Source organism: Myiozetetes cayanensis, unplaced genomic scaffold (genome assembly GCF_022539395.1).
Source record: "Myiozetetes cayanensis isolate MyiCay16 unplaced genomic scaffold, myiCay2020 scf4, whole genome shotgun sequence".
Lineage (NCBI taxonomy): Eukaryota > Metazoa > Chordata > Aves > Passeriformes > Tyrannidae > Myiozetetes > Myiozetetes cayanensis.
This window is the reverse complement of record NW_026087631.1, coordinates 31,225,695-31,242,795: the sequence shown is the minus strand read 5'-3', so window position 1 is coordinate 31,242,795 and position 17,101 is coordinate 31,225,695. Positions and strand designations below refer to the sequence as shown.

The following is a 17,101-nucleotide window of genomic DNA, read 5'->3' as shown; positions in this document are numbered from 1 at the left end:
CTCCACCCACCCTGTATGAATAAGAATGTAACCACATCTTGAATAGACTTCCATAATCACACCAGGATTCTCTCACTTATGGTGAGATTTACAGACCTGGTAATGGTCAGAAAAATGAACATTATGCAAATTTCTATACATATATGGCTGTGGTGTACAGTTCGGGATTGGCAGTTTCCAAAAGTAATCTTCTTGGGGTAGTATACTAATAAAAATTGGAAATTTTGAGGTGGTTCATGGTAGTGAAGAACAAGCACGAAAAGCTGAAAGTGAAAAAAATGACATGAAGAACCACATGAAAAGAAGCTGGGAAATAAAACCATCCTCCATGTTTGCATTTGCAGAAAAAAAAAGCCATGGTCAGAACCAGTATGTCTGATGATAGATATCTACTTTGCTAACATAAAAATAAAGATAATGCAAGTTTTTAAACCACATTAAAGGCAGAAACTTAAACACACTGAAATAAGCGACATGTAAAATATGGGGTTAGAGTTGAGATAAATCTTGGAGTTGAGACTTACCTGCTATTTCATCTGGAATTGCGAATTCATCTTTTACAGAAGAAAATTCAACCTCAGTCTGGTTGCTCGCATTTATGGAACCAGACCTTGGTTGGGTAGGACTTTCCTCAGAGACATCAGTTGGCTGCAGAAAAGCAGTGTGAACATCCTGAATGTGAGCTTTTAGGTCTTCGTAAGATGGAGCTCGAAAATCACAGCCATCACACTGCAGGACCTCCATGGTTCAGGTTGATCTTTTACATTAGAAAGTTCTGCAAGAAAAACAAGAAGGAGAGAAGAAGAAAGAGATGTGTTTACAGCAATGCTATTGGAACAAATACTGAAATTAGTTAATACCAAGCTTTTGATGCCTCAGCCATTTTCAGAGATTCCACAAATACAGCAGTGTGAAACTCAACCTTTGTTTACCACATAAAGAGGCATCTATTAAGATTCACAAGAAGTCCTACTTAGGTAGCTCACAAGTTGCTGACTACACAAACAGTCAACTTTCTGACAAGTGACTATTGATTCAATGGACTTTGTCCTCTTGGTTTTTCCATTACACAGGGTTGTTATTCAGAATTTTGTCTCGTCCGAAGACCACAATCCATATGCTGAGAAATGGCAAGTTACTCTCAGTCATGCACTGAAATTTATGATCAGAAGACAACAGCTTCTGCCTCTGTGAGACTCATTCTAACCTTCCTGGGAGTTGACAATTCCTGCCTCATTCACTGGCATGCATCAAAAGCTTCTACAGAGAGATATTTGCCTTTCTTCTCAGCGTCCTGTCACTCCTGATATTGGTGGAAAACCTGGACCTATCAGCAAGGTTAGATGCACTCACATGAACCCAAGGCAAAGTACTTTGCCCTACTTCCACCAAGCTTTGTAAGGGCATCTCCACTCTTTGTTAAAGTGTTTACAGCTTCATTTTAGTCTATTCTGGGACACGACCTTTGTGCCTTAGCAGTCTGGGGAATGGAGAGAGCTGGAGGAAGAAAAGGACGGTAATGGGACTAACAATACTAAAAAAGCACAACGGAAACATGAGTTACAAAGACACAGAGTCATTATGACTTTCTTGATTTATGCAGAAGCCCTGCATACCTTGAAGTACAAAGCAACATGACATACAGTGAAGTACGGTGGTTCTGCTTGTGACAATCAATCCTGCAACAGAGTTTCATGTGTCTGCACCGCCATGAAAGTGAGGGGCCACAAAGCACAAGCCAAACAAAAGACTTAGACATTCCTACTCTGTGCAGTACTGAGGCACAAGAACCACCTTCCCATGTTAACACAGGAATTACTTCTCTAAGTTTCCATGCACTGTGCTGGAAAAGGATGACAAACCGAGCATTTCAGATGTCCAAGACACAAGAGCAGCCCAAAGCACTTTAAATTCCATGTGTTTATTTTATGTGGAGTATGAAGCAACCTCCACAGTGAGGAGAAAGCTCCAAAATATTAAGGCACAGTAACAAGAGAGGGTACTGCACCAGGATTTTAGATGAAAGAATGCTTCTTCTGATAGCCTGCTAAAATAAACTTCTGCAAGTCAAATTCCGGACAGTCTGAGCACAGAGACTCTCCACGTATTTACCTACATTACTTTCCAGGCTGCACTATGTCCTTTCTCTCCCCCGACTCCCTCCCACAACCAATAAAGAAAATGAACGCTGCACCAGCTTCTTTTCAGCTAACAAAGTTACAATAATCGAGATACTCAAGCTTTTATGTGCAAGCACCAGACCAAATTGTGTGGAAGAGGTTGCTATCTGCTCTGGATCAAATTACAGCAGTGAGTGAAGCCCCACCCCACGTCTCCTTTAGCACAGTCCATTAGACCTGAAAACAAATTTTTCCATGGAGCAGACGACTCCTGCATTTAGAGCACTTCACAGAAAAGCAGATCATCCAGTTTTCACTACCCATCCCCCAAGCTTAGTCCTTTCATCTCAGCCAAACAAGCCACAGCTCTGCTGAATGTGTTTATCACACTTTCAAGAGATATGAGCCCCTGCGTCACTGAAGCTTTAAGACTCACTAAGCTGCCCTAGTCCTCTGAGCTTTGGGAGCAGCCATTTTAGCTCAGACAACTCCTGCACTCAAAGGCTCAGAGCTTCTTGCCTGTGCACAACATGGCCTCACTTAGCTTCAGTTCAAGCACACCAGCCTTTTTCTTCCCCCCCCCCTCCCTCTTTTTTAACTCCTCCTCCTTGGGTGATGCTTTAAAAACAAGCATCCCTAGAACACATCTCCCCTTCTCCTGCATGACTTGCCCTCCAAATCGTGTTGCTGCTGTCCCCCTGCACTCAAACTGCACCTTCTTTCCCTCAGCAGAGGTTGGGGTTTCCCAAACCATCTCCTAGGGTTGGGTTCCCCTGTCCCATGGATGACTAATGTGACAGTTCATATCAGAAGCACAGCATTACAGCACCACTGGTCCAAGCTGTCCTACAAGGAGGGGCGACACACAGCTGAGGCTCCCAGGAGAAAGAGGAGGAGGAGAAGGAGGAGGCGTAGCGGGGGAGTGAGGGGGAACGGCAGGCGGGGGGCCTCCAGCCTGCCCTGTCCCTGGGGAGCTCTCCTGCTTGGCGCAGAAGACACACCACCCCACTCCCCTGCCAGATTCCAAAGTCTAATGACCTTTGTTAATCACCAGCCAGCTTGTCTGCATCAGCAAACCCTGCCAGCAGACACACCCTTCACACAAAGGCTGTAGCTATGCCTTTTAAGAGAGGTTCTCTGAAGGCTCCATTGTGTAGAAAAAGAGAAAAAACAACACACACACACACAAAAATCTCACTCCTCCCCTCTCACCCCCCCCTCACACGCCCCTCGAAAACTTCAGACCCTTTAGAAACATCACCAGAAAACGCTCTCAGCTCTCCTTTGGAAACTTCAGATCAGTTTACGAAATACAAAACCAGAAGGGAGACTAACACTGAGGATCTGAAAAAAAAGATAATCCTGGCAGCTTCAAGAAGTAAAAGCCACCACCATCCCCATCTCCAGCATACCCTGCTGCTTGGAGAAGGTATCCTTAATGATGCTCGTTGCTGTCTAGACAAGCTTAAACCAACCTGTGTGTTGGGAGATATCATTAATAGCTGCTGATTACAAAACTGAAGGAGACTCTCTAATGGGTTCCAGCATGAATCTCAGCAGGGTCTACAGCACAACGGCAGCACCAAGTCAAAGGAGAAGTTAACCTTCTTGCAGCTGTGAGGAACAAACATTGGGTACAGCTGAATGGGCTTCAGTTTGATGTTTTACCATGCATCACACTGAAAGCAGGATGAAGCAGTCTGTAAGGAATTCTGCTCTACCATTTCCACATTCTTCTTTAAAATTCAGGCATTGCATGGAGGCTAAAAACACAAACTGCCAGTTCGAGTTCATAGATCAAAAGAAACTGTAATACCATGTGTATATTTCTTTTTTTGTCTCCATTGGATATGGCACTGAGTGAGATACACCTACCGACCAGCAAAGAGCATTTTGAAGTGCAGGTGTTAATAATACCCTGGCAAGACACATCCAAAGCAAAGGAGGCAAAGCAAAATTCATACATTTCCATCATGGCCAGCTAAGGAAACACATTCCATAACCCTTCAAATTTTCAAACAATGCAATTAGAAAATGCAGAGGGGAATGAAGGTGGAGTGAGAGAGGAGTTACCAAATCTACTAACTCAACAGCAGTACAATAAGTGTGGGAACAAACCAACCCCAAACAATGAAACAAAACCACCATGAAGTGAATCCATAAATCCCACAAGCCCTCGAACATATTCACATGAGCTCTCTTGAGACCACATTGCCTACAGATAATGGGACTTCAAAAATGCCCTTACTAATGCGATGCTAACCTCAGCAAACATTATTAAAATGCCATTGTGTAACTAATTTGCATTTCCAAGCTCTTCTTAAATATATAGCCTTAATGCTTAATATAGGGGTATTCTCATTTTTCTGATGAGCAAAAAGCTTTTAAAACATTGGGCAAGAGATTCTCAAAGCCAAAGTTTTAAAGACTCAAGGTGGTCTCAAATTGTCTTCAGCATCCTTTTCTACACTCACAAATGCACAAGAACATCTGAGACACAGTTGCAATAGATTTCGAGGTTTTTAAAAATCCAAAACAAAAGATAATTGTGCTTGTTTAACAACAGTAATTACAGAATTTGGCAGCAGCCAAAGTAGTACAAATCATTATGTTTAAGTTTGGTTTTAAAGCTTCAAAATACAAAATTAATTGTGAAGCCCAAGGCACTGACCTCAGAATTGAGCTTCTGTGGTTTGACTACCCATCCGTTACATTTTGAGATGGAGTCAGCAGAGCTTCTAGAAGTTAAGAATATGCACATGCACAACCACAACTGAAAAGGTCAGTCAGACCACACAACGTGAGCTTCCAGCTCAGCATTAGTAACATGGCATGTAAAACAAATGAATCCCCAGTTCTCTAGGCTTTTCTACAGTCAGGTGGTATCAGCGGTATCTTCATCCCTACGTCAGACATGCAGGTTGTGCACACAAATTTCATTTTACTCAGTGACTAGGTGGAGCTGAAAGGAATTCCTTCACCAAAAGTGCTGTCAAGCGTGGAACAAGCTGCCCAGGGAAGTGGTTGAGTCACCATCCCTGGAGGTATTTAAAAGATGTGCAGATGTGGCACTAAAGGACATGGTTTAGAGTGTGCTGGTTAAAGGTTGGACTCCATGGTCTTGGAGGTCTTTTCCAGCCTTCTCCACCCTACCAGAAATAAACCACCAAACATTACAGCAACGGGATTCACCCTAGCAAGTAATTACAGATAAGACGAGCTCTCAAAATTCCCAGGAGTAACACCTCAAGCATTCTTCCCTGCTAGAGAAGCCTGGGTTTTCTAAGGCACCAGTGCCCACAGCTGTGCTGAGAACCTTCCAACCATGCCCGCCTGAGCTCCCGGCCAGGTTCAGCTCACATATGATGGAGCTGCTGCTCTGATGTCTTTGTGTTTGGGGCTTGTGGCTTTTTTTCCCCCTTATTTTTTTTTTTCTTAAACACTTTTTATAATACGAGATCACAACAGGGAAAATGAGGACTAAACAAATAAAATCAGAGGAGTAATGCAAAAACCTACACATTTGAGAAACTGGAAACCTGAAGGCTATTCCAACCAGAAGAAGCCAGCCTCATCTTTCATTTATGAAAGGAAACCCCATAATTAATTAAGAATTCAAAGAGTAAATTCAACTGTCAACTACAGTCAGCAAACCTGCTCAACTCGTGCAGTTTTTTCAATGACCAAATTCCAGTCAAGCTATTGGAGTTTTTGGTCCACTGAGGACTGTCTTTGGAGTTACTTCTCACAACTGATAACAACATAAAACTAAACTGCAGTACATATTTATTTCTTCACTCCTTTTTTTTTTTTATTAACTTGATAGAAGTGGATTTTAATAGAACTCCATGGGTTGGGTTGCAACTCTCCAATATACTTATTCTGTGGTTTGTATTTTCATGTAAAGGAATTACAGCTTTAATTATCAAGATCTCCATACTCATACCTAGTTTGGGGTTGTTTATTCTGTTTTGACAATCAATAGAGTTATAACCATGAGATAAATATATTAGCTGATATCTGTGATTCTCTCACCCATTCTTCTCGTAAATATTTCTCTTGACCTACCTGGAAATACGTGTTTCTATGAAAGATACTTTCTGGAAAGAAATTATCTTAGAAATTTATTACAACTCAACAATAAAAACAAGAATCTAAACTGAGAACTCATTTTTGTTTTAAAATGTACTTATCCAGCCACATGCAAAATTGTTTGAACCTGAAGTGGGCTTCAGATCTGATTCCACTAAAGAAGGTCTTCCTACTATAATTCTTTATACAATGTCTTCCAAACTTCTCAGAAACCTCCCTGTCATGAAAAATAGAGTGACCAACTTTAATGATTCCTATACAGCTAATATTTATTTATGTTCCTGAATACACACATTCTTTTAATATATGTGATACCATACTATACATCATTGTAAAGGTAACTCATATATTATAAAATCTTTTGCATTTCAAAGGAAATATGAAACACATTATTCTTAAAGCTTGTGGAAGAGATCCTACACATTACTAGGAGCTGCCAGAGGATTTTTTTTTTCAGTTCAAGAAAAGAAGAGGGATTCACAGCACCTCTTACATAAGTGACCTAAAACGAGTCCAGATGATGGACACATTGCTATCAGTTCAGCTGGTTCATTAAGACTATGAGTTTTTAAAAAATGGGGGGGAAACCAGGCAAAACAAAGAAAAAAAAACCAGAACCCCAGAAAAACATGCTTACTGAATATTAATGCGTGTTAGCCATCCCACTGTAAGATCCCTGCAGAATAAAGGCACACCATGGCTTTTACAAGGAGATATGAAAGAAAGGAGAATCACAGATAGTGGCACAGACTAAGTTTCTACAGGGTATCTTGAGGAAAATCCTACAGTCCCCAGTCTCAAGTAGACACATTAAACTGATAGTTGTCTCACTACAAACTTCTCCAGCAACAAAGACAAAAGTCTAAGATGGAATACTTGATCTTACATCCCTTTGTTAGCTGTGAGGAAATCAAGTCAACAAAGACAATTCAGATACAGGTAGTTGAATTACAAAGTGCAGCAGGGCTGGGGCTTTACAGTTCAAGCTACCTAAATGCTGATTATACCTTCACTTCTCACAAATAATGTTTCTTCTTCTTTCTTTCCTGAAGTCTGTATACACACACACACACACGCACACACATACACGCACGCACGCAAGCATATATGTTCTTTTTTACAAAAACCATTAAGAGGGCACCCAAATGCCTGAAGGACATTTTAAAACTTCAAACTTCTACAATAAAAGAAGATTGCAAATAAAATGCCACAGTCTTATTAAAAAATAAACGGGGAGTGTCATACAAATTACAATTCTGACTTTCCTCTTTCTTTTCTGAAGGTTAGCTGTAAGGCATTACATGGTACAGAGCACGGGCAACGGAGTCTTAGGATAAAGAACTTCCCTTATGAAAAAGGCTCTCAAACATTAAATACTTTTGCTTCAAGCAAGGCTAGGATGGGTTTTTCTGATCTTCTGAATTACTTTCATGGCAGGTTATTAATCCTTACAGAAATCAAAAGGACACTAAATGCATATGAGAATCTAAACAGCTAGATGGCCAGAGTTGGACTTTCTCTCTTAGGAAGTATGACAGTTTACTGAACAGAAGTAGTTTAAGAGGAAGATGGCACAGCATAGGGCAAAATTCTAGACTAGAAATGTGGTTTACCACTTGGTTCCCATATTAAATGCTCCCAGGAAATAAGCCAAGTCACTCATCTCACTGACACAGCCCAACCTCTCAATGCTTTTCTGCACAGACACAAGTGTTCAAGGGGCAAGTGGGTTGTCCCAGCCTAGGAAAACAGATGCCAGAGCCAAGCAGCTTGGCTTTTGTACCCTGCTCCTTAGAGCTCCCCATATGGCACAATGGAACCAAAAGCAGTGGGTCTGGGTTTCTGATTTCCAGGCCAAGAGTTAATTACCTCCAAAAAATCCAGTTCCTGTGAGTTAAGTGCAAACCCTGGTGTACATGGACTTGAGAGGAAGATGTCAGTAGGTGGTGCTGAAGAACATAGCAGAATTCTGCCTGGGCACTCCAGAAACAACCTAATTCCTTCTCATGCATTGCAAATATCTTCTAGGAACTTTTACACAAAGGATGCATTACCAGCCTCACCCTGGAAGAAGCAGGGGAGGAGCAGGCTCCTCAGCTTGGCACAACCCCAGCAAAGATCTCTTTCTTGTCACGACAAGTCAAAGCTGTTAAAAGTGGGTCCTGCCAGTAAGAAATCAGACATGGCAAACTCTACCACATACCTTGCTGGACCATGAACTGAAGTGGGAAAGGGCAAAGTTGTGTCTTATGACAGAAGACATTATCTCCTGATAGCCATCTGCCCTTAAAACAGCCTCTAGTGCCTCTAAAGGTAATTTTGCCACTGACCCTGAACTACATGCTCCACTCCATGGTCACAGTGCTGTGGCTGATGAGTTGCTAACATGCTCTAGAGAGGACCAATCTCAGTTTGCAAGAAGCATGGTATTTTTACAGAGACTAAAAACAGCTTATAAACTGGTGACAGAGCTAAACCATGGGAACACAGAAACTGCTGGATTATTTTAGGGGCCACAAAATTTTAATCTTAGAGATCTGAGATTAAACCAGCCAACAGAGCTGATTTAAAACACAAGCAGGCACTCTCAGCATAGTCACAGAGGTGAAAATCAAGTCACTAGCACTCTGAAACCACAAATGCAAAGGGTAATACTCTTCTTGGGGCCTGCTACTGAAAAAATGTAATGCAAAATAAAGACAGAATATCACCAGCTTGAAAGATGGATGCAAAAATATGCTTCTCTGGCCAGGTTTCTCCTTTAAGTATAGAAACTGGTCTGGACCTATGATGTAGCAGTGGTGAGAGAGACTGAACTTGTCTGGTAAGAGGAGTAATCTTTCAGCCAGAGATCATTTCCATAATTTGGTGCCCAGTCTGGTAGTCACTGAAGACCCACTAAGTAAGAAAACCTTGCAGGGTAGTTGGAAGCCAAAGAAACACTGTGTGGATCAGATCCAAGCAAGCCATAGCCCACTGCCTGCCTTTCATCACCAGTAAGAACTCAGCTTAGTAACAACCCTGGGAAGTAGGGAGCCCTCTCCCTCAGTCCATCCCAAGATCTTACATGCTCCAGAGGTGTTCCTTTAAAAGGTCAACCCCATGCAGAACGCATGTGGAGAGCATGAAGAAGGGCATTCAGAGGAGTGGTTTTAACCCTATAAAACCAAAGCACCAAAAGTCATGTTTTGTACCAGCAAACAAAATTGAGTAGAACAGCACCTCACCTCATGCAAACCCAAACCCACCACATGCATGACTCTAGCTATAAAGCAAAAGCCACAGCTGAAACTCTACTGGAGGACGAGAAAATGCTGATTAACAAAGTCTAAAGATTGTTCAGCTTTCCCAGCCTACTCCTCAGAAGCATGCATTTGTTTGAGGAGCTCCACTGACACTCCAGCTATTTTAACACTGCCTTTGTCTCCAGCTATGCCTCCCCTTCCCCCAAGCTTCCTGCTGTATTTGACATTTGCTGGGCAGGAAGCAGAAGCCTCTCTGTCCACTAGTTCATTTCCTCAGGTAATACAAATCCATCACTGACCCATTTATAATGCCAGACAGAATACACAGTTTTATTTGCCCACTGACTCAACGTGCAGCGTGGCAGCCAACATCTCTGCCCCAGGTGAAACAATATATACTTGCCCAGTACTTCACAGATCTCAGACTAGTGATTACCATTAGGCTGCAACCATCCCTGCCACTCCTCACGAAAGATCTTCTATCAGTTTGTGATGATGGCAGCAAGATGCTGGTCCTATCCCTGAAAAGTAATAAAGCTGAAAAGGAGGAACAACTTGCAGCTAACACTTTCACTGCCCAAAATACTTTGTCCCAAATAACTTCAGATACAGACAGAGAGACTCCTTTGGCTTACATGTTGGGATGCAGTATATACACATTGGAATGCAATATCCTGGGCCCAAATGGGAACCTTGCTTCTTTTACTCCCCTTTTCAACCTCCATTTCATCCACTTACTCCTTCCAGGAAACAAGATTTTACTATTGGTGTAATCATATAAAGCCCAAGTACAAAATAATTATAATAGCATACTGGCTTATAATCACTAATGTGATACACATATAGCTGGCAGGTTCCAGAAGAAACTAAGTGGAACATCTGCAATGCACTTCAGAATGGGGGAGAAGAAGAATTCAGAGTGATCCTAGGATTATGGATCCCCACATTTATGAATTGACCACGTTTATTAAACTTCTGCATTCAGAAAGTGTTTGGATCAAAGAGGCATTAGAAATAATTACATTAAAACCAGAAAAAAAGCTGCTATTCCCTGCCTATAAATGAAATATACCTTGTTATGCAGGTAACAATTAAGAACCATCTCCCCCACATAAAATAAAGTAATAATAAAAAACCAAACCAACCAACCTCTTTTTAACCTTATTTCATGTCCTTCCTGTAATAAACAGCCCTTGTCCCTGACTACTATGGATGCATTCAAATAAAGGAGAAAACTAGTATTAAAGCTCAGTTGTGTCAAAAATGGTAAGAGGTTGAGGCTCCTAATGGAGTCCTTCTATCCTAGTTTAATCCTTTTTACTTTAAATAAGCTGTTTGAGGGTCAGCCACTAATATCCAATTTCTTTTTCTTCCTCCTAAGAAATACTCAAACAGGAAATGGATCATAAAGAATAAAAAAACCTAAGACTTTCTTTGTAATAAGGCCTATGGCTAAGAAGGGCTGAGATTATAAGCAACTGCATCCTTCAAAAGCTACAATCCTTGCAAATATGTAGACATTACAGAACTCTTAGGGCTTTTTTCTCTTCTGTAAGTCCATTACACAATACTTTTTTTTTTTTTTTTTTTTTTTTACTGTTGTAAATGCTGTTCATTTAATGGTTTAAAACTCAGCAGTCTTCAAGCATTTTAATTTATCTAGAAGGTAACACTATCCAAATTTAGAACAAAATAATCAGTCCCCATTGTCTACAGATTACTCTTGCTTTGAAGGTTCACTTCACCTTAAAGATACAGGATAAAAGCTGATAAAAGAGAAAGTTGTTGCCAATAATTCACCCAAGAATATGTAAACAATTACCAAACTACTTAATGAAAGCTTAGTTCAAGACTAGTTTATCAACACAGAAAGTATCTCTTGGTGAAAAAACAAACAAACCAACCCAAAAAACCACACAACAACAACAACTGTGTAACCTGGAATCTGCACCCAAATGCTTGATTTCTGCAAGAGGCAGGAGGAGACTGTAAAGAGATTTTTGTTTTTCCTGGCTTAACGGAAGAGACTTCTTGGGTAAATTTAAGGTGGAGTAACTTTTTAGGAAGCACTTATATATGTCCCTAACAAAAATGTGGACCTTCTCCAAATAGGAAAAAAAAAAAAATAATAATGCACTGAAAAGCTCACCAACATTCTTAGATAAATGCAAGAAAAGGCAGCCCAATGGCATCTCAGGCTCCATCAGGATTTTGGTTCTTTGCGTAAATACTAAGAAGCAGCAAAGGGAAGCCTGAGGAGCTTAGATAAATGGACAAGAAATGGTCTTCTAAGCCTTGTCCTCAGAAAAACTCTTGTTATAAACACAGCTACAGTATTAAAAATCAGTGGGATGGGGGCACTTCAGGATGGGGATTGATCTTTTGGCTGCAACCAGAAGGGCATCCACACTTGATTTTAGGAAAGCAGTGTGGGCAGCAGTTCCCCTCTCTCGCCATTGCTACACAAGCCATTGTTTGAGCTGCAGACAGAGTAACTACTCCAGGGATATTCCCTCTCTAGAATGGAGGAGACAGAACACCTGGACTGCCAGCAGCTTCACAACTAGAACACAAGAAACACAGTTAGGTCACTGCGTGTCTGTGGGTGGAGAGCAGAACCAGAAGTGAGGTTGCACCCAGAGTTAGCTGTGCTTTCAGACTTAGAGGCTGTTTGAAACTACAGTGTTTCTGTCTAAATAACTCCATGGCTAAACAAACCTTGACATTTACTCTGCACGCAAAGTACATAGAAATGGGTGAGATATATTTTAAGCTAACAAAGATGGAAACCCCCCACATTTTAAAAGAATATGCAAAAGAACCCAGAAGGTTCAAGCCCTGTGATGGTTTAAAAACCATATATAGACCCAACAAAACTTTCAACTTGATAAATTACAAAAAAAAATAAAGTGTAATATAGCTTGCCTTTTATTTAATTAATCTGTAAGCTTCAGAAGTAATGTTCTGAAAGCAAAGGAAGAGTAGTCTGGCTCACAGTGATTTCAACGGAGAGAGAGTATATCCTTCTATGGTAATGGCAAAGACACATATGCAATGTTCCACAGTTCCAAAGCAAAGGGGTACATAATTGAAATTAGCTTTATTGATTATTATAGAACTGCTTAAATAAAAAAGAACTAAAGTCTGACTTGAAGGGAAGACACTTAAAAATTTGCCAGCTTACTGCTCTTACAAGAGGCACATCTCAGTACTTTCAGTACACCAAGTGTCACTGAATCCTCCAGCTCAAGAAATTTTAAAATAAAGCAGTATAACTTCAGAGCAGAACCATATAAAGAATTCTGTTTTCTTCTTACCAAAGGAATAAAGATGGACACAAGCAAGCATGAAACAAACAAAACCTCCAAAACCAAACCAAACAAAAAACCTAAAAGAACCCAAACAACAACAGCCCCAGAAAACAAAACCTAAACCACAAAGACCTATGATAGACTGAACTGTTACACAATTGTTTGTCTTCAATTTATGCTGGTTGAAAGGGACATCTTTTCATTTACAAATGGAGGAGACCTGGACAATCACCTATATAAACAAAACATCTCTTTTAATTAAGAGTGCAGTTAAGTGAGCAGCTCTTCAGTTCAGCAACACCATTTGCCAGTCAGGTGAATCTCCTCCCTGTTCCTTTTATCCCAAAAGAGTCACACATGAATCTTATGACACCAAAATTCATACAAAGAGTATTTTGAGATATTTGTGTTGGCCAACATGCTTTAACATTGTGGAAAAGAAAAAAGAAGGTTTGTAGTCCCTTTTTCCCCCTTTAAAACTCATTTGAATAAAAGGCATTTACACTTTATTTACTTGTTTCTTGTAACAAGCATTCATTCCAGCGTGGGTTCTTGTTTGCAGGAATGTATGCAGAGTGAAAGTTTCACATTAATTAGGATGCCACTGACGAAGTATCTATGTGAGAAGTGTACAATCAGTTCTGCAGAAAGTTCACTTTTCCTTCTGCTGTTTGTGGAACACCAAAGCATGACAAAAGACAGTATCATATGTTTCAGGTTTCCACTCATTTGTCACAAAGAAGTCATTAAAGTCAGAAGTGACTTGCTCTCAGAGAGACCGGAGACTGAAGTATTCCCCTAGTTTTCAAACAGCTTCAAATTATTGTACAAATTGTCCATTGATACATACATACATATGTATGTATTCTTATGTATATACATAAGCAACAAAAAGGCAGGTGTAAGTATTTCAAGTAGCAATACTGACACTCTTCCGTGAGGTTACAACCTATTTATTTGACTCATGCAGCTTCAGGACATGCTAATGTGGGCTCTGTCTGAAAAGCAAGTTGAGTGAATATGCACCACAGAGAACCTTCCTGCTTTACCTGGTAATATGGAACCACAGGGAAGTGAAGCAGCCTAGCTTCAGGTCACAAAGCTGGTCTGTGGCACAGCCAGAAGCAGGAACTGGTTTTCCAGACTCCAGTTCTTCCCTGTTGTGCCACGCTACCTTTTTGTGTCTCTGAAATCCCAGTTTTAATTTTCCACAGGAAGAAGAAATGAAAAAAGCTCTCCAGCAGAGCAGAAGTTAAAATTTTGGGAGGAGGGGTAAATAAAAACACCACACACAAGGATATAATTGATGCTCTTTATTTATTGTGGTATTTACTTTCTAACTGGAGTTGCCATTTCTAGCCTTCTGCACAGAATCCAGGCTTTTTGCTGAAGAATTTAGGTCAACAGCAAAATGTCTGCAGAGCTGCAGAGAAGAATACCAGTGGAGACCGAGTTTAGTGATGGTGAGCATGGTCTAATTCTCACATTATTTGAGATCACAGTGGGAGAAGGGACATGGAAAAAACAGTGGCCATCCAAAATGGGAGCTTTATATGGGGGTGAGGAAGAACATTTGTTTTACAAGACTGACAGCCAGAAAAACTGAAATTCTTGTATGATCTGAGAGGCTTTTCTCTTATTATGACTTTGCCCAAGCTACTGAGTCTGTCTTTCTCTTTCCCAAATTCTTCTCAGTAATGGGCAACATAATATTAATTCTTCTGTTCTAGCAAATGTCTAGAGAAAAACACACTAGTACTTACTAGAATTCATCAAAGAGAATCTTCTTTATAGCACCTTTATAAAAATGCCTGCAAGAGGAACACTCTGGGTCCTCCTCAATGTCTTTTGCAAGCAGGAGTTATTCAAGACCAAAGAAGAGGAAGTTTGATTTAATCAGACCTCTCTTCCACACATGCTAGCTGCAGCCACAAAGCATGTGCACATATCCACTCCACCCCAGCCAACAAAATTTATGAGAGCAAACCAAGCAATTAGTTTTCATGGATTGACAGTTGCACCTATCATTTATTGTTAGGAACATCACCACAAACAAGACCCCAGATACTTTATAGATTTCTCAAAAAACGTTCTCAAAAATTGTAAGAGAGTCAAGTCCTACAAATCATTTAGGCTACAACATCACCTTCAGTATATATTCGACCACTATGTAAAGCTAGTATGGTTTTTCTGAAAAACTACAGTAAAATAAGTATTTTACAGTCTGGATGTCTAAGGAAAAACAACTTTCCAGAAGGCTCTGTGCTCAGAGCCATCCACAGCCTACCAGGGACTCCTGATCCTGTTTAATGTGAACCCAAACTCTGCAGAAGGAACTTACAGACACAGAGCAATCTCTGTAGTAATCCAAGATACTGCTGGCACTCCTGTTGAAGGAAACATACTGAGCATGCTTCATCCCATGTCTGCAGAGCAGAAGCAGCCTGAGTTCTGTCAACAGCCAAGTGTGTCATGGGCAGCTATGACTGTTACTTTGCCTAGGCAGAGAGGAAAAGTGGTTACACCTCTTCTTTTGGTGTTTTTTTTGTGCCTGTGGCTGTCAGCTGAGATATACAAACATTCTTGCCACAGTTGGAAGACACCTAGCTAAAAACTCGGTTTGCATTTACTATGAGGTACATCTGGAGATCGGTTTTGTTGTTTGTTGGTTTTTTGTTTCTTTTTTTAAATGGAAACTGCGTCTGCCCACACCATGCAGTCAAAAGCACATGCTCCAGTCTTTTAGCAGACTAGCTTGAGGTGGCATACAGGCAGGTAAGACTGTGCACAGCTGCTTCCTGCACACAGTTTCTGTCTTGTCAGCTGAGAGAAGGACACTCCCTGCTGCTTCACACTAAGCTACTGAATGAACCCTGACCTTCTCACCCTTGTCAGCCCAGCTCACAATTACCACACAAAATCTGGAAGTTGGTATGATGTCAGTATTTTGGGGAAGCAGGCAAAAAAAGGTTAAATTTTTTACCCTTCTTCATTCCTGTCTACATTCATAATTAATCAAGAATTGTACCTTCCTAGGTTTGTAGACTCTTTGTCTGAGTAGTGTCACCTTTTCTTTCCAAAGATCATTCCTTTCTAGCATAACTTATCTCACTTTCCAAGCTGTATTCCTGGCATTAAACCTTGCCTTTCTGCTTTTCTGCCATAAATAATTCCTCTGGGTCTATCAACTATCTCCTCTGTATGCCTCTCATTCTCCAGATCTTTCAGAAAGATGATCATCTGCTATTTCTACAGTCTAACAGATTAAAATGCCAGTGATGTGTATCTTCTGAAGCCAAAAGAGGTGGCCTTTCCTTTCTCCTGAAGATGTTTGGCATCCTGGTCACTCAGCACTAAGTATGAAATAAAAGCCACAGCTTTCAGAGCTGTAGAGAGCTTTAGAGAGTAGAGAGCACATTTTTAAAGAAGATTGCTCTGCCCAGAACCATTATTCAGTAGAGCACAGAAAATAAGGGAGAGAAAAGGGAGGGCTGGGAAGATCCTCCAGCAGGCATCACCAAGAATGACTCACAGCTACCTGGTCTCACTTGTCTCTCAACCCTGCTGCAGGGACTCCCATGCAGGCCAGAAACTGGTATCTGAGGCTACAGAAGTCTTATATTTCTTCCTCTTTCTTTTTGAGGAACAAGATTCCCTCTTTGGTTCCCATTGTCTGTTGCTCTGAACTCAGTAACTGATACAACTGTGGTCAGTCAAGATACTCTGTGTGTGTGCGCATGTGTGTGTGTGTGCTATGTCTGGATCCCCAGGACGGCAGCCTGGTATTTTATTTTTAAACTTTGGCTCCTGTTGCACAGCCCTACATACAATGGCTCCACTCCTGAAGGTTGGATAGTCTTCTGCTATCAGTTTTCAAAGAAAAGCAAAGCCATACAAGCCAACACCACCAAGAGAACAGGAGCAAAGTTCTCTCTTGAAGGTTTTTGTTCTCATAAAAACCCAAGAGATCACAAAAATGTTAAGCCACCAGTGTCATTCCAGTTTCATGCTGCTGTATCCTCACAAGCTGCAGAATATTGTGCAAGTCCCAGCAACTGCTGTGGTTTTAGATATTTCTCTAGCTTTTTATTTCTAGAAATTTGCTGGAGTTCTGCCAGTTTTTCCCAGCTGAGGACAAGACCTAACTAAAGCCTGTTATTATGAAGTGGAGGGTCAAAACAGGAGTTAAGTTTCTTCCTACCTGAAAGCAGAACCTGCAATGGATCTTCAAGATCTCAGAAGCCAAAAAAGGCAGAACCAGACTTGCTAATCTTAGGACTGGTGGTATGGTTTGCCCTTCCTAAAGACCTTGCCCTTCAGATGTGTTGCAAAG

The 17,101-nt window shown here is 40.9% G+C and overlaps 1 protein-coding gene across 5 annotated transcripts in view; it reads right to left on the bottom strand.

The window, feature by feature from the left end:
* ZNF462 (zinc finger protein 462) overlaps positions 1-17,101 on the bottom strand; it is a 93,434-nt gene that overhangs the window by 52,706 nt on the left and 23,627 nt on the right. For 4 of the 5 annotated variants that reach the window (XM_050329968.1, XM_050329964.1, XM_050329966.1 and 1 more), the window contains exon 2: positions 525-775. In XM_050329968.1, the coding sequence (XP_050185925.1) occupies positions 525-744 (220 nt within the window). In that variant the 5' untranslated portion in view covers positions 745-775. Of the gene's footprint in view, positions 1-524; positions 781-17,101 lie in introns of those variants that run through there. The other variant, XM_050329967.1, reaches the window with a different exon arrangement.